At 49.2% G+C, this 17,632-nt stretch overlaps 1 protein-coding gene and 1 long non-coding RNA gene across 2 annotated transcripts in view; one reads left to right on the top strand and one right to left on the bottom strand.

Annotated features, from left to right (window-relative positions):
- Positions 1-17,556, bottom strand: part of LOC310701150 (uncharacterized protein) — a 105,258-nt gene extending 87,702 nt beyond the window's left edge. The window contains exons 1-5 of the mRNA XM_083491515.1: positions 17,418-17,556; positions 14,567-14,947; positions 12,074-12,260; positions 5,458-9,546; positions 3,190-4,303 (exon numbers count right to left, since the gene is read on the bottom strand). Of these exons, the coding sequence (XP_083347641.1) occupies positions 7,487-9,546; positions 12,074-12,260; positions 14,567-14,932 (2,613 nt within the window). The 5' untranslated portion in view covers positions 14,933-14,947; positions 17,418-17,556 and the 3' untranslated portion in view covers positions 3,190-4,303; positions 5,458-7,486. The remainder of the gene's footprint in view (positions 1-3,189; positions 4,304-5,457; positions 9,547-12,073; positions 12,261-14,566; positions 14,948-17,417) is intronic.
- The window catches only part of LOC310702089, a 164,446-nt gene continuing 150,121 nt past the window's right edge, over positions 3,308-17,632 (top strand). Inside the window, exons 1-2 of the long non-coding RNA XR_014523217.1 lie at positions 3,308-4,315; positions 5,463-6,979. This is a non-coding gene — a long non-coding RNA (uncharacterized lncRNA). The remainder of the gene's footprint in view (positions 4,316-5,462; positions 6,980-17,632) is intronic.

Raw genomic sequence — 17,632 nt, 5'->3', positions numbered from 1 at the left:
GTTTTCGAGTTGCCTCGCAAGACGAATTTCCCTATGGGCTTGCTTCGCAAAACGAAGCTTGCCCCGGGGACAGCGGGTCTTCTCTTTTGAAGCAAGGGGCTGCGGGGAGATCGCTTCTCCCCACCGCCCCTTGCTTCAAAAGAGGTCCGGGGACAGCGGGAAGAGCTTCCCGCTGCCCCCGGACCTCTTTTGAAGCAAGGGGCTGCGGGGAGATCGCTATCTCCCCGCAGCCCCTTGCTTCAAAAGAGGTCCGGGGGCAGCGGGAAGCGACGCGCTTCTTCCCCGCTTCCCCCGGACGTCTTTTGCAGCAAGGGGCTGCAGGGAGATCGCTATCTCCCCGCAGCCCCTTGCTTCAAAAGAGGTCCGGGAGCAGCGGGAAGCGACGCGCTTCTTCCCCGCTTCCCCCGGACGTCTTTTGCAGCAAGGGGCTGCAGGGAGATCGCTATCTCCCCGCAGCCCCTTGCTTCAAAAGAGGTCCGGGAGCAGCGGGAAGCGACGCGCTTCTTCCCCGCTTCCCCCGGACGTCTTTTGCAGCAAGGGGCTGCAGGGAGATCGCTATCTCCCCGCAGCCCCTTGCTTCAAAAGAGGTCCGGGAGCAGCGGGAAGCGACGCGCTTCTTCCCCGCTTCCCCCGGACGTCTTTTGCAGCAAGGGGCTGCAGGGAGATCGCTATCTCCCCGCAGCCCCTTGCTTCAAAAGAGGTCCGGGAGCAGCGGGAAGCGACACGCTTCTTCCCCGCTTCCCCCGGACGTCTTTTGCAGCAAGGGGCTGCAGGGAGATCGCTATCTCCCCGCAGCCCCTTGCTTCAAAAGAGGTCCGGGAGCAGCGGGAAGCGACACGCTTCTTCCCCGCTTCCCCCGGACGTCTTTTGCAGCAAGGGGCTGCAGGGAGATCGCTATCTCCCTGCAGCCCTTTGCTTCAAAAGAGGTCCCGGGGGCAGCGGGAAGCAACGCGCTTCTTCCCCGCTTCCCCCGGACGTCTTTTGCAGCAAGGGGCTGCAGGGAGATCGTCTTTTGCAGCATGGGGCTGCAGGGAGATGGCGGAGAGGTCCGCGAAGCCTGGGCGCGCTGATGTCAGCGCGCGCAGGCTTCGGCATGCCGGCAACCCTCCGCCAGCAGCAGCAGCGCTGCCGCTGCTGGCGGAGAGGTCCGCGAAGCCTGGGCGCGCTGATGTCAGTGCACGCAGGCTTCGGCATGCCGGCAACCCTCCGCCAGCAGCGGCAGCGCTGCCGCTGCTGGCAGAGAGGTCCGCGAAACCTGGGCGCGCTGATGTCAGTGCGCGCAGGCTTCGGCATGCCAGCAACCCTCCGCCAGCAGCGGCAGCGCTGCCGCTGCTGGCGGAGAGGTCCGCAAAGCCTTGGCCGGACAGCTTTTGAAGGCAGGCGGGGGGAGCAAAGACTTTCGCCCCCGCCAGCCTTCAGAAGAGGTCCTGGACCTCTTCTGAAGGCTGGCGGGGGGCAAAAGTCTTTGTCCCCCCTGCCTGCCTTCCCAGGGGCTTTTAAATCGCCCCGGACAGCGGAGAAGTCCTCCGCTGTCCCGGGGCGATTTTAAAATGCCGCCCGCCAGCATTTTAAGATCGCCCCGGACAGCGGAGAAGTCCTCCGCTGTCCCGAGGTTTTTTTAAAATGCTGGGGGTGGGAAGAAAAGCCCTTGCCCCCCCCCAGCCTTCAGAAGAGGTCCGGGGCAGACTGTCCCCGGACCTGATCTGAAGGCGGTTTCCCTAGGAACGCATTAATTGATTTTCAATGCATTCCTATGGGAAACCGTGCATCGCAAGACGAAAAAACCGCAAGACGAAGAGACTTGCGGAACGAATTAATTTCGTCTTGCGAGGCACCACTGTATTTGGAAAGTGTTGTAGGAGTTTTAAGGTTTTTTAGCTGTATATTTAAAAAACAAGGATCTTGTGAGATGTTTCATTATTTTGTTATTCTGACATTGCATTGCACAGGAGCACCTTTGCACAGCTGTTTGATTTTTTTTATGAAAAAAGAATAAGAATGCATTCCAAAGGGTTTCTTTAGAAGCAGAACAAGTATTTTATTTTATTTTTTATAACAGAGTAAATGATGCCCAATTCTTAGTGCTCATCCTGGCTTTAAGATTAGCAGCCACACCCTCACAAAAAGCTATGAAAGGATTTTGTTAGCAAGATTCAAGGTGAATTCCTGCCTTATTTTCCAGGGCTGCTTCTTCCCTGAAAACCAAAATTTTAAAGGATGATGCTGTAAGGTGCTACACTCAATATGCCAGCAACTTTGGAAAACTCAGCAGTGGCCAGAGGATTGGAAAAGGTCAGTCTACATCCCAATCCCAAAGAAGGGCAGTGCCAAAGAATGTTCCAACTACCGCACAATTGCACTCATTTCACACGCTTGCAAGGTTATGCTTAAAATTCTACAAGGAAGGCTCAAGCAGTATGTGGACCAAGAACTCCCAGAAGTGCAAGCTGGATTTCGAAGGGGCAGAGGAACCAGAAACCAAATTGCAAACATGCGCTGCATTTTGGAGAAAGCTAGAGAGTTCATGAAAAACATCTACTTCTGCTTCATTGACTATGCAAAAGCCTTTGACTGTGTCAACCACAGCAAACTATGGCAAGTTTTTAAAGAAATGGGAGTGCCCGATCATGTGAGGAGAATCAGAACTTACAGGGTTAAACAGTTCTGTGTGACGTCTCACATTCTGAGGCGTGGTTATGTTCACATACGGGAATCTTTCTTTGTGTGTGATTTACTTTCGTTTTTGGCTGAGAGGCAAGAAGGATGCCTGCTCTCTCGCCGGGACTGATTTATGATGTTTTTCTACTCATTAAAGACTAAATAAAAAATTCCTTCCAGTAGCACCTTAAAGACCAACTAAGTTAGTTCTTGGTATGAGCTTTCGTGTGCATGCACACGAAAGCTCATACCAAGAACTAACTTAGTTGGTCTTTAAGGTGCTACTGGAAGGAATTTTTTATTTTGACTATGGCAGACCAACACGGCTACCTATCTACTCATTAAAGACTGTTAGAGATTAGCAAGAATCCTGCACACAGCCTGATTTATTAACCACACACAAGGCAACACTTTCTGCCGCTGCGGATCTCTGCTAAGAGCTGTGAAGAGAGCTCAAGCTTTTTCTATCGGCACAGGTGTCCATCGGCCCAGGGGAAGTGTGCCAGGCGCCATCATATCTCAGCAGATCACCTCATCTGTCTTCTCTGTGTTACGGAAAAATCTAGGTGTGAGGCTGCTCAGTCACCCAGCCCGTCGGGCAGAGCCCGTGGGTCCCTTGTGGAATAAAGGAAGGAGTCCAGCCATCAACTGGAGCAAATAGCTGTAGACCAAAGTTTATTTCGCAACAGGTTGAAAGAGGAATTTTGAACCCCGAGCATGGGGTGACAAAGACTTTTAAAACTTTCCCACCATATCCCAGAATACAGTTTGTAGAGCATCACTGCTATATGATTGTTACATCACTGACATGTCACAAAAGGGATGGGGTAGACAGGGGTTACACTAGTTTAACCTTGGCAAACATGTCCAGACAAGCCCTTGGTACAAGATTAGCATAAGTAGACATGTCAGGGCAAGACTCAGGTATAAGATTAGCATAGGCAAACACCTCTGAAGTCCCATCACCCAAAGTACAATAGAACTTCCTTTGCATGTCTGGCCCCTTGGCAAGTTTGGTGATGGGATTAGGCTTTCCTTGGCCCAGCTCAGCAATTCTCACCCCTGGACACTTCCTGGAGTCCTTTTTCAAGGGGAAAATATCTTTGGAATGGAGGAAACTCTCAAAGGAGTTGATTTCATATTATTTTTAAAGCTAGGTAACTTCCCTGAGCTGTCACGTTGAAAGGATACATTCAGGCATAATTTTTGTAACATTTAACAGTCTAGCAATATGTTGTTTCCGTAAGATGAGAAATCTCCGTAACATGAGAAATCTCCCATAATTTCCATAACATAAGAAATCTCTATGTGGGACAAGAAGCTACAGTTAGAACTGGATATGGAACAACTGATTGGTTCAAAATTGGGAAAGAGTGTGACAAGGCTGTATACTGTCTCCCCGCTTATTTAACTTATATTCGGAATTCAACATGAGAAAGGCTGGAGTGGATGAATCCCAAACTGGAATTAAGATTGCCGGAAGAAATATCAACAACCTCAGATATGAGGATGACACAACCTTGATGGCAGAAAGTGAGGAGGAATTAAAGAACCTTTCAATGAGGGTGAAAGAGGAGAGCGCAAAATATGGTCTAAAGCTCAACATCAAAAAAACGAAGATCATGGCCACTGGTCCCATCACCTCCTGGCAAATACAGTGGTGCCTCGCAAGACGAAATTAATTCGTTCCGCAAGTTCTTTCTTCTTGCGAGTTTTTCGTCTTGCGAAGCACGGTTTCCCATAGGAATGCATTGAAAATCAATTAATGCGTTCCTAGGGAAACCGCTTGCCAGGCTGGCGGTGCGGAGAAGGGCTTTTCTCCGCACCGCAAGCCTTCAGGACAGGTACGGGAACAGAGGGGAAGGCGCGCAGCGCTTCTCCTCTGTTCCCGGGGCTTGCGTGGGAGGAGGGTTTTTCCTCCCCACCGCCAACATTCAGAACAGCATTCTGAATGTTGGCGGTGGGAAGGAAAACCCTCCTCCCACCCCAAATCTTCAGGACAGCCATCCGATGCCGGGCTGCAGGAGGAGACGTTCCCCCCCCGCCGGACATCGGAGCTTCGTTCCGATGTCCGGCGGTGGGAGGAGACGTCCCCCCCCCCGCCGGACATCGGAGCTTCGTTCCGATGTCCGTTGGAGGGAGGAGACGTTCCCCCCCCGCCGGACATCGGAGCTTCGTTCCGATGTCCGTTGGAGGGAGGAGACGTTCCCCCCCCCGCCGGACATCGGAGCTTCGTTCCGATGTCCGTTGGAGGGAGGAGACGTTCCCCCCCCCCCGCCGGACATCGGAGCTTCGTTCCGATGTCCGTTGGAGGGAGGAGACGTTCCCCCCCCCCGCCGGACATCGGAGCTTCGTTCCGATGTCCGTTGGAGGGAGGAGACGTCCCCCCCCCCCGCCGGACATCGGAGCTTCGTTCCGATGTCCGTTGGAGGGAGGAGACGTTCCCCCCCCCCCGCCGGACATCGGAGCTTCGTTCCGATGTCCGTTGGAGGGAGGAGACGTTCCCCCCCCCCGCCGGACATCGGAGCTTCGTTCCGATGTCCGTTGGAGGGAGGAGACGTTCCCCCCCCCCCGCCGGACATCGGAGCTTCGTTCCGATGTCCGGCGGCGGGAGGAGGTCCGAGGACAGTGGGGAAGACGCGCTGCGCTTCCCCGCTGTCCCGGAGATTTCCCTATGGGCTTTCGTCTTGCGAAGCAAGCCCATAGGGAAATTCGTTTTGCGAAGCGCCTCCAAAACGGAAAACCCTTTCGTCTAGCGGGTTTTCCGTCTTGCGAGGCGTTCGTCTTGCGGGGCACTACTGTAGAAGGGGAAGAAATGGAGGCAGTGAGAGATTTTACTTTCTGGGGCTCCATGATCACTGCAGATGGTGACAGCAGTCACAAAATTAAAAGACTCCTGTTTCTTGGGAGAAAAGCAAGGACAAACCTAGACAGCATCCTAAAAAGCAAAGACATCACCTTGCCAACAAAGGTCCGTATAGTTAAAGCTATGGTTTTCCCAGTAGTGATGTCTGTAAGTGAGAGCTGGACCATAAAGAAGGCTGATCGCCGAAGAATTGATACTTTTGAATTATGGTGCTGGAGGAGACTCTTTAGAGTCCCATGGACTGCAAAAAGATCAAACCTATCCATTTTGAAGGAAATCAGCCCTGAGTGCTCACTGGAAGGACAGATCGTGAAGCGGAGGATCCAATACTTTGGCCACCTCATGAGAAGAGAAGACTCCCTGGAAAAGACCCTGATGTTGGGAAAGATGGAGGGAACAAGGAGAAGGGGACGACAGAGGACAAGATGGTTGGACAGTGTTCTCGAAGCTACCAGCATGAGTTTGACCAAGCTGTGGGTGGAAGTGGAAGAGAGGAGTGCCTGGCATGCTCTAGTCCATGGGGTCACGAAGAGTCGGACAACTAAATAACTAAACAACAACAATCTTGCCAAATGAACCTTATATTGGCCCGTTTGACAAGACCAGCTGCCATGTTTGAGGGTTTTTTTTTGGGGGGGGGAGGCTTAAGCATCATTTTGGGAGGCAGCAAATGGTCACATTTAAGAACTGTGGAATCGGTTATCTGTCACATGAGAAACAAGGCCTGATTCCCGCCACCGCCCCTTAATCCTCTCCAGCTATTTGCTGATCCATCAACCTTGATGGAGCTAAAAATATTCCCAGTTCCCCAAATTCCTGTCAAAACTGTCCGAAGGTGGTGTCAACCATAAATTTTCCCTACTATTTTGAACACATCTGGCAAATTGATTCAAATCAACATTCATGAGCATGGAATAAAAAATGTTGTTGCTCCCCTAAGTTTCCCTGGTTGTCCACTACCAATCTCAGCTCTTGGCAGACTGTTTCTGAACTGGGAGGCATTGGCTGGTTCCTGTCACCTGACAGCTGGAGGTTTTCAGAGAGAGTGCAGAGTGCTGAGGAACCAGATGCTGAGACTTCAGCTAGAGTTCAACAACACAGGTGCTTGCTATATGCAACTTGGAGACAAAGAATCCTTTATTTTCAGTCAGATTCAGAACTATTTCCTGTCTTCTTACCTATGAATTACATTTATGTTCCACACTTCCCTCATCAAGCCCACCACAAGATATATTGCTTTCACGCACACAGCAACCCTGCGAGGGAGGTTTCGCATAAAGATGGTGACCAGCTTTAAGTCGCCCAATCGGCTTCACGACTGAGGAGGGATTTGAATTGTCCCTGGCATTTGTGGACCTAGATCCTTGGACTCCAGCTCCCATGAGCCCCAGCCAGCGTGGCCAGCGGCTAAAGAAGACGTGAGTTGCAATTTGACATCATCTGGAGGGGCCACAGGTTACCCAACAGGTCCGTTTTCAGAGCCTTGACCTTCTCCTGGCACAGCTGCCCTTGGAACTCCTCGTACTGGATGTGCTTCGTCCTGCAGTGTGTCTGCAGGTGGTCCTTCTTCAGGACGGAGAGGGCCTCACCACAAATGAGGCTCAGCTCCACAAAGAAATAGTCATGGGTCCATTTCTTATTAAAAATGCTGCACTCCAAATGTATCTTCCTCTTCTTGTGGAAACATTGATTGTGTTCAGAAACAGACAATTAGGCAGACGAAGCTGTTCCAATAAGGGAGTCCTATACTGCTCTTTGAGCCATTGAAGCTTCTGAGCTCTTTTCAAAGGCAGGCCCAGGTAGAGTTTGTTAAAGTAACTGCTACGAAATGTGGCACAGGACTGCTTTCTTTTGACACCAAGGGGAGCTCCTCTTCTGGGGCTGAAAGCATTGGCATGGTTTGATTTTGTCAGTATTGCAAGGAAGCATAGAAGGAAAGGTAAAAAACACCTATGCAGTTTATTAAAGTATCTGTGGTTTTTGCCCTGTATGAGTTTGTTGATGTCTTCTAAGTGCTCCATATTGGCTGTAGCTCTTTCCATATTCAATACATTTAATTGATTTCTCCCCCGTGTGAGTTCGCTGATGTCTTCTAAGTGTCCCACTTCGACTGAAGCTCTTTCCACAATCCACACATTCAAATGGTTTCTCCATTGTGTGAGTTCGTTGGTGTATTCTAAATGTCCCACTTCGACTGAAGCTCTTTCCACAATCCACACATTCAAATGGTTTTTCCCCTGTGTGAGTTCGTTGGTGTATTCTAAGTGCTCCACTTTCATGGAAGCTCTTTCCACATTCCATACATTTAAATGGTTTTTCCCCTGTGTGTGTTCGTTGGTGTATTCTAAGTTCTCTACTTCGACTGTAGCTCTTTCCACATTCAATACATTTAAATGGTTTCTCCCCTGTGTGAGTTCGTTCATGTCTTCTAAGTGTCCCACTTCGACTGAAGCTCTTTCCACAATCCACACATTCAAATGGTTTCTCCCCTGTGTGAGTTCGCTGATGTATTCTAAGTGCTCCACTTTCATGGAAGCTCTTTCCACACTGCATACATTTAAATGGTTTCTCCCCTGTGTGAGTTCGTTGGTGTATTCTAAGTGATCCACTATCCCTGTAGCTCTTTCCACATTCCATACATTTAAATGGTTTTTCCCCTGTGTGAGTTCGTTGGTGTATTCTAAGTGCTCCACTTCGACTGTAGCTTTTTCCACATTCAATACATTCAAATGGTTTCTCCCCTGTGTGAGTTTGTTGATGTCTTCTAAGTGCTCCACTTTCATGGAAGTTCTTTCCACACTGCATACATTTAAATGGTTTCTCCCCTGTGTGAGTTCGTTGGTGTATTCTAAGTGATCCACTATCACTGTAGCTCTTTCCACATTCCATACATTTAAATGGTTTTTCCCCTGTGTGAATTCGTTGGTGTATTCTAAGTTCTCCGCTTCGACTATAGCTTTTTCCACATTCAATACATTCAAATGGTTTCTCCCCTGTGTGAGTTTGTTGATGTCTTCTAAGTGCTCCACTTTCATGGAAGCTCTTTCCACACTGCATACATTTAAATGGTTTGTCCCCTGTGTGAGTTCGTTGGTGTATTCTAAGGCCTCCACATTGACTGTAGCTCTTTCCACATTCAATACATTTAAATGGTTTCTCCCCTGTGTGAGTTCGTTGGTGTCTTCTAAGATGTCCACTTTCACTGAAGCTCTTTCCACATTCAATACATTTAAATGGTTTCTCTCCCGTGTGAGTACGTTGGTGTATTCTAAGTGATCCACTATCATTGAAGCTCTTACCGCACTCCATACATTTAAATGGTTTCTCACCTGTGTGAATTCGTTGGTGTATTCTAAGTGCTCCACTTTCACTGAAGCTCTTTCCACATTCAATACATTTCAGTGGTTTATCCTCCGTGTGTATTCGTAGATGACTTCTAAGGGTTCCACTTCGACTGAAGCCCTTACCGCACTCCATACATTTAAATGGTTTCTCCCCTGTGTGAGTTCGTTGGTGTATTCTAAGTGATCCACTATCCCTGTAGCTCTTTCCACATTCCATACATTTAAATGGTTTTTCCCCTGTGTGAGTTCGTTGGTGTATTCTAAGTTCTCCGCTTCGACTATAGCTTTTTCCACATTCAAAACATTTAAATGGTTTCTCCCCTGTGTGAGTTCGCTGATGTATTCGAAGTTTCCAAGTGGTACTGAAGCTCTTTTCACATTCAATACATTCAAATGGTTTCTCCCCGGTGTGAGTACGTTGGTGTATTCTAAGATGTCCACTTCCACTGAAGCTCTTACCGCACTCCATACATTTAAATGGTTTCTCACCCGTGTGAGTTCGTTGATGCATTCTAAGTGCTTGACTATGACTAAAGCTCGTTCCACACTTCATACATTCAAATAGTTTCTCTCCTTTGTGAGTTTGTTGTTGTATCCTCAGTTTCTTTGTTCTTTCCAATGAATTCACCTGTGGCTCCATAGAATTCTGACTTTCATCTTCCTCACCTGTTTGGGAGTCTGTGAGGAAAGAGAATCCTGTTAGACTTTCAAGAAAGACAAAAAAGGAACTGAACACCTGTCAATCCCAATCTGTACCTTCTCTCATTTTAACACCGTCTCCATTCTCCACTGTCCTCTCTAGGTTCCATTTTTTTTGGAAAGCAGATGAGATAGTGGCAAGAGCAACACATGATCACTCCATTCACACTTAATAAAGCAGCATCATTTTATAATACAGATCTATGGTGGAATTAGCTTATTAGACACATCTCTGTATTTTTCTTTCTGAAGTGAAGAAATGATCTCAGGGTAAAGTAACAGTATTTCCCTTGTGAAATAAATAAATCTTAAGTGCTACATGTAACTGTAAAAATGTTGCACTATATTGGAACCTAAGAAGAGCCTTCTGGATCAGGCAAAGGCCCACCTAGTCCAGCATCCTCTTCTCACAGAGGCCAACCAGATGCCTGTGGGAAACCGGCAAGCAGGACTGGAGCACAAGAGTCTTCTCTGCCTTCATGTGCTTTCCAGAAACTAGTATCAAGAAGCATTATTGCCTAGACCGCGAGGGCAGAGCAGAGACGTCAGCCTTATCCTTTTTTTCAAGCTATCCAAGTTGCTGGCCATCACTGTCTCCTGTAGGATGGAAGTCGATAGATGAACTATGCTTCTGTTTTTTTCATCTTTTGCAGCCCTTAAAAGCTGATAAAGGTATTATGGCCTAAGCTTTTGTGGGCTGCAGTCTGACAAAGTGGAATTTTGAGTAGGATACGTGGTGCCACAGGGACGTGGGGACAGGTGAGGCTGCTGATCCCTTATTTTCAAATCTGAAAGTTGACAGCTATGAACCAGCATGTTTAGACCTTCCATTCCCAGTGCTGGGGTGGGGGAAAATAAGAGCACAAGAAGAACATGCTGAATTAGCAATGAGATCCATGAAAAAAGACCCTTCTGATTGTTCTTTAGAAACCCTCTTTAAAGAGCAGCCAGTGGGATCATTTATCTCCAAATCAGGACTCCTATCCCATCTCAGCACTGTGCTGATTCCTGCTGAGATTGGAGTTAAAGGATCTCTCTAAGGGAACTTTAAGGGACGCGGGTGGCGCTGTGGTCTAAACCACAGAGCCACGGCTTGCCGATCAGAAGGTTGGCGGTGCGAATCCCCGTGACAGGGTGAGCTCCCGTTGCTCGGTCCCTGCTGCTGCCAACTAGCAGTTTGAAAGCATGTCAAAGTGCAAGTAGATAAATAGGTACCGCTCCAGCGGGAAGGTAAACGGCGTTTCTGTGCGCTGCTCTGGTTCACCAGAAGTGGCTTAGTCATGCTGGCCACATGACCCGGAAGCTGTACGCCGGCCCCCTCAGCCAGTAAAGCGAGATGAGCGCCACAACCCCAGAGTCAGTCACGACTGGACCTAATGGTCAGGGGTCCCTTTACATTTACTCGGTGCCACTATAAACCTCTGAGTCTCTTTGTTGGCTTTGTGTACTTATTTTGAAATTTGTACCAAGGTTGTACCACAGTATCTCCATAGAAGCTTAAAGGTAAAGGTAAAGGTAACTCTGCCCGTACGGGCCAGTCGTGTCCGACTCTAGGGTTGTGCGCCCATCTCACTTAAGAGGCCGGGGCCAGCGCTGTCCGGAGACACTTCCGGGTCAGGTGGCCAGCGTGACAAAGCTGCCGTGGCGAGCCGGCACCAGCGCAGCACACGGAAACACCATTTAACTTCCTGCTATAAAGCGGTACCTATTTATCTACTGGCACTTAGGGCTGCTTTCGAACTGCTAGGTGGGCAGGAGCTGGGACCGAAAGATGGGAGCTCACCCTGCCGCGGGGATTCGAACTGCTGACCATGCGATCGGCAAGCCCTAATCGCTGAGGTTTTACCAACAGCGCCACCCGCGTCCCACCGCCACCCGCGTCCCACCCATAGAAGCTTAGGAACGGAGAAAATTACAGGGGTGCTAGAAATTATTATCCCACTCACTCACTCTCACAAACAACCCCAGTCTGTAAGATTGGCAAGTTTACACAATTTGCTTCTAATACCAGACGCTCTTGGACTTTATATGTCGAATCCTAAGTGTAGAGCCTCCAGCCACAGGAATTATGTATCATGATAACGGGTCCTTTGTCCCTTAAGTCCACCAAACTGGGGAGCTGCATGCATTTATTTTGATGCTGGTGGAATGTATCACTCTGACCCTGTCTATAAAAAATAAGGGTAATAGATTAATTATAAATAATTATGGGAAGCATTTCCATTCCCCTTCACCCGTTTTTCAGGATTGGTGTGCCACATCATTATCATCAATATTCCTGCTGGGGAAATAACATCTAAGATTTAAAAGCCTGGAGGAAGAAAAGCTGCTTTGGAGAAGGCCTCACCCCTTCCTTCTTACGTTCAGGAACTTCCTTCCATTTGTCTCCACTCCATCTTTTCCCCTTTCTCCCTCCACCATCCATCTATCCATCCATCTATCCATCCATCCATCAATCAATCAATCAATCAATCCCTGTCCCCATCTCCTCTCCCCTGGAACTCACCAGATTTCTCCAAGGGTCCTGGGAGGGAATGCTCAGAGGTTGTGGGGAGGGATGCGGGAGACAGCCTGACCAGGTCACCCGTCCATCTTCCTCCTTCCATCCTGGCCAGGGTTGCAGGTTCAGTCTCAGCTAGGTTTGCAGGTTCAGCTTCCTGAGGAGCGCAGAATCCAGAGCCAGTTGCAGCTTCCTGGGAGGGAGGGAAGAAGAAGCCAAGGGAGTCTGAGAGCCCCTGCAGGGATTCCCCTGCCCAAGACATTCTGCTCCCCCTGAAGAAGCCCCAATTGGGCACCCCTTCCCCAAGATCCCCCACCCATTTTGAAACACCTTTGGCAATTCCTTTCACCTCCCTGTCCCACCTCCCTTCCTAAGGCTGGCATGGTATGTACATTAGCGGCCTGAGAGTAGGTCCCTTGGAATTTAAGAGTTCATCTGCAAAGAACTGCTCTGAATACATGGGTGGCCCTTGCATGGAGAAGAAGGAAGCCCCTTGCTTACATCAGGACCCCCTGGGAGAGGCGGGCGATCCGCCCACTGCTCCCTCTGCCCTCGCTGCCGCCTCCTCTGTTCTTCTGCCCTGCAAACACCCTTTGCTCTTGTTCCTCAGGGGAGAGAGGCGGCTGGTGGAAAGAGCCTTCAAACCCATCCGTTTCCTCCTCTGCTCCCCCTCCTCTCCTTTTGGGAAACAGGAACTTTGGTCAGGAGTAAACAACCTAGATGGCAAGTTTGCAAGATAAGCACTTTGGAGCACTGCTTGCTCTTACTATGTGTGTGTTTGGACCTAGAGGACAACATACATGTTTACACCAAGTGATTCCTTAAAGAGGGCAATTCTTTAAAACTGAAGGCCATTTCTACAAAATGGAAGACTTCCGAAGGCAGCCTTTTACAAGGAATTTTTTGATGGTTTCTATTTTGTTGGAAGCTACCCAGATGGGCAGAGGCAACCCAGTCAGATAGGCAGGATGCAAATAATAATAACAATAACAATAACAATAACAATAATAATAATAATAATAATAATAATTGCTTCCTAAGCCTGTCCTGGGACTCGGGTGGCGCTGTGGGTTAAACCACAGAGCCTAGGACTTGCCGATCAGAAGGTTGGCGGTTCGAATCTCCGCGACAGGGTGAGCTCCCGTTGCTCGGTCCCTGCTCCTGCCAACCTAGCAGTTCGAAAGCACATCAAAGTGCAAATAGATAAATAGGTACAGCTCCGGCAGGAAGATAAAGGGCGTTCCCATGCACTGCTCTGGTTCACAAGAAGTGGCTTAGACATGCTGGCCACATGAACAGGAAGCTGTACGCTGGCTCCCTCAGCCAATAAAGCGAGATGAGCGTCACAACCCCAGAGTCGGTCACGACTGGACCTAATGGTCAGGGGTCCTTTACCTTTTTAAGCCTGTCCTGCTAGGCATGTTGATCAGAGACTCTGTCCAAACAACCCCTTTGAACGCAACAGGGCTTCCTATTTTTACTGCTATAAGTGGGATCAGTCAAACCACGAAGCCACTGATCAACCTGAGTTTCCTGTTTTGAGCAAGCACAGTTTGAAGTTAGATTAATCTCTCAGCTTGTTCCAAAGCTGGCAGCTGTAGTTTCCTGGTTTGGGCAAAATGGAAAGTTTGTTAGTTATGGCTCATAAGAGAGTGCCTGGTTTCATCACAGTTCACCCTCAGGGCCGGCCCAATCATGAGGTAAGCTGGGACAATTAGGTCAGGAGGCAGTTGCAGGGAGCTATGGGACCAGCATGTTCCCAGCTCCCCTGTTTGTTAGCCTTACTGTCAGTGCAGGACCACAGCTGGTAAATTTGTGCAACTACCAATGTAGAGTCCTTTTCTTTTGCCCTCTCTCACTAAAGGTTGGGTGGGGGTCCTTCCTGGAGTGATGCATTCTGGTTGTGGGGGCCAGGAGACTGCGGTGGCGGCTAGAGTTTTTGGTTTTCAACTTGGGTCAACTTAGGTTTTATTGTAACTTTGCTGCAGCAATGCATTAAAAACTGTTCCTATTTTTAACCCAGCTTTTCAGGCTGTGATTCAGTCATCTGAATCTGGCCATTATCTTAATAGATCTTGCAACAACCTTGCAAGATGGGCCAGTCTTATTTAATGCGACTACACATGGGATTGCTGAGGCTACAAGACGTGCCAAGATTTTTACCTCAGTGGGGAGAAAAGAGCATTTTGGAAATGGAGGCAATTTAGAGGAGGAAAACGGGGGTTGGTGGAAGGACCCCTCTTCTGACACAGCTTCTGCTCTGATAAAATTCAGAGTCCCCTGCAGTTGTTTAAGTAAAGTAAGAATCGCAGGAGATATGATCGCAAACCTCCCATGTGTAAGAAAGTTTGGTCTAGCAAGGCTTTTTAAAGTGGATTAGAGTGGAAGTGCAGGGAGGAGGAATATTCACCACCAAAGCTAAACAGAACCTCCATGTCTAGAGGCAGTGGACCTGTGACCTCCAGGTGCTGGAAACCCAGGTGAGAGGAGGGCACTTACCTTTCCCAGAAGCCCCTCAGTGTCTGGGAGCAGGGTCTGGTCTGTCCCCCCTGCTCTCCCACTGGGCCACCGACTGGCATCTGCAGCTCCCCTGAAGGAGAGGACACCATCCCCAGAGTGGGGAGAACTGAGAGGCTGTGGGGTTTCCCACCCTGAACGAGGGGGCTGCATCGTCTTCAGGAAATCCTGCTTCTGGGCCTCCCAGTGCTGCTGCGGCTGCCCCTCCTCTTGCTCCTGCTTAATTTGACATAAATCTGTCCGAGGCAGAAGATCCCTGATGGTCCCAACTTGGCCGGCAGGAGGTTTCTTTCCTTTGTACTTCAGTCTCTCCCTTTGAATGGGTCTCTTGGGTCCCTGCTCTTCCATTTTTACGCCACCCTGCTGGAAAAGAAGTAAACACAAAGTAAAATAAAACCCAAGAATAAAAACAAAAGCACATTTTTTAACCATTTGCCAGTTTTTGAAATATATTATTACTCTTTCTATTTCTGATGTTCAGGCTGTGAATAACAATCATTATGTCACCCAAACGGCTCCTCCCAGGGACGAGGGGAAGTTATCCAAAGACTGGGGGAAACATCAAGGTTTATGGAAGTACAAATAATATTTGGGGGGGGGGGACCAAGGATTTCCAAGGAGGAAATCCAAAAACAACCCAGTGAGAGGACTGAGCATGTTCAGTGGACAGGGAATGCTGATCCTGGCTGCAACTTCTAGCATGTTGGAAAGGCAGCAACAGATCTTTGTATATGATTAAGGCTGTGACAGACCCACCTAACATTGAAAGTACATGGCTTCACCCAAGAAATCCTGTGAGCTACCGTTTGTTAGGGGTGTTGAGAGCTGTAGCAATAAACTACAGGTCCTGTGGTTCTCTGGGGGAAGGCACGTGCTTTAAATGTATGGGATCTGCACAGCCCAAGAAACTAACAAAAGGAATATTGACCAACAAAATCAAAGAACTCACTCCAAAATATTTTATATTTGATGGTCACAAACTCTCGACTGAAGACACTTTAACTTGCAGTCCATTTACTGCATATGGCTTGCCAAGCCTCAGGGTGTGTCCTGCTAGTCCCTGCCGTTTCCATCTCCTGATCTGATCATAGGATGAAGATCTCTGTTTGTCCTGGAGAGAAAGATGCCTAAGGGGCCCTTAGAGAGATCTTTTCAACTCCAATTTCACCACAAACCAGCACAGCGCTGAAATGCGGTAAAAGCCCTTCTCTGGAAATAAATGATCCCTCTGGCTGCTCTTTAAAGGATTTCTAAAGAACGATCTGAAGGGTCTTTTTTCCACAGATCTCCTTGCTAATTCAGCAGAGTCTTCTTGTGCTCTTATTTCTCCTCCAGCCCAGCACTGGGGTTGGAAGGTCTAAACATGCTGATTGTGTCTGCAAGACTTGTATGTATGCTAGATGGCATGTCTGGTGAGTGTGTGCAGCACCTCTGGTGAGTGTGTGCAGCATCTATGGCATGTGTGCATGTGACTTTATGGTCTGCATCTCTTTTCAGTGTGTACATGCATGCGCATACATTGGCCACAAAGTTCACTGGAATGTGGCCTCCAGAATCAATGCAGCTTTAAGACCATAAATGTTTCGTTCCTCCTGCTCTATCAGAAAGAACAATCAAATCTGAGACTATCAGGAGGAGAGAACTGGATCTACAGAGTTAATGTTCTCAACATCCTATGGACACAAATTGCAATGAGATTTCTCTCTAATTACTAATTAGATTTTTTTCTTAAAAATATGAAGCAGTATAGAAATGAAAGGAGCAATAACCTGAACATGAATAGCTAATTTCAATTTCGCCTTCCTCAGTCTTTAACAATACTGTCTTCAATGTTTTTATTATCATTAATTCATTTCCATATGCCACACTTCTTAAGAATCCTCCTTTCCTCTGCATTCTCAAAACCGTCACCCACTTCAACCCTCAGCCTTCATCTGAAAACTCAGCTGTATTACTGAGGAAGGTGGAAATAAAACAATTAATGAGACAGGTTTAAGCCTGTCACACTTATTCACACGCAGACACAAGAGGTCACTAGCTTTGATAGTTTGGGGAAAGATCAGATGCATTCTCCGGGGAAAAGATCTATTAGCCGTTTTATTAGTCGTGACAGAACAACAGAACCTCCATGTGTAGGCACAGTGTACCTTGATTTGGGGAAGACAAAAGAAGCAATTTCCTTGCTAAATGAATCTGATGGACATCATTGCCACAAGATGCGGTGCACAAAGAGAGCTTTCAAAGGCGATCAGACCAATTCACAAATAAGGGCGATAGATTTATCAATGGCACTGGCAGAGGAAGGGGGGCAGTAGTGGAGGCTTGCAAAGGGTGTCAGGGGGGCTGCAGAGTGAGAGGGGCACCTCCCTGCTGCACTGCTCTTCCTTCTCCTCCCCGCCTCCCCTTCCCTGTCCGCCGTGGGGAGGACCGTCGAAATGGGCTGGGCTCCCTGCTGAGGGACAGGGAGAGGGGCGGCAGACTCAGCGACCGCCCCGGGAGGCAAAAGCCCCAACGCCGCCGCTGATCATGGGATGACTATATGCATCGTCCATCGCGAAGCAGCAGCTGCCTTGGACCCCTCATTCTGCCCCTTGAGCTCAGGACTGAAGGCAGCAGCTCCCCAGGGTCTCCGGCAGGGTCCGTGCCAGCCTGAGCCAGAGATGTTTGCCCCTGCGCCCTCCTGCAGATGCCCTGCCCCTCAGCTGCGCCCCTTCCCCTTCCTGCCCGGTTGGGGGGCGCCCTGCAGCCTCTAGCTGGGCTCGGGGCCTGATCCTGCCAGGCCCACGTGCTCTCCCCCTCCTCCTCCCGCTCCTGCCCCCCCCGCCTCCTGCACCTCGGACTCCTCGCTCCGTCCCTGCACCGGAATCCGGCTCCTCTCCGGGGAAACTCGCCAGGCCACGGGCCGCTGCTCCTCCGCTCTCCTCGGCGGGGGACAGGAAAGTGCAGCCGCTCTCGAGTCCCCCTGGCTGGCCCCGTTTCCTGCCTCTCTGGGCATCGGAGCTCGCTGGCTGTGGGTTGGGCCCTGGGAGGCTGCGAGGCTGGATGCGC

This window comes from Podarcis liolepis (genome assembly GCF_965112155.1).
Source record: "Podarcis liolepis genome assembly, chromosome: 2".
NCBI lineage: Eukaryota > Metazoa > Chordata > Lepidosauria > Squamata > Lacertidae > Podarcis > Podarcis liolepis.
The sequence above is the reverse complement of the archived record's forward strand: the minus strand, read 5'-3'. Positions and strand labels throughout refer to the sequence as shown.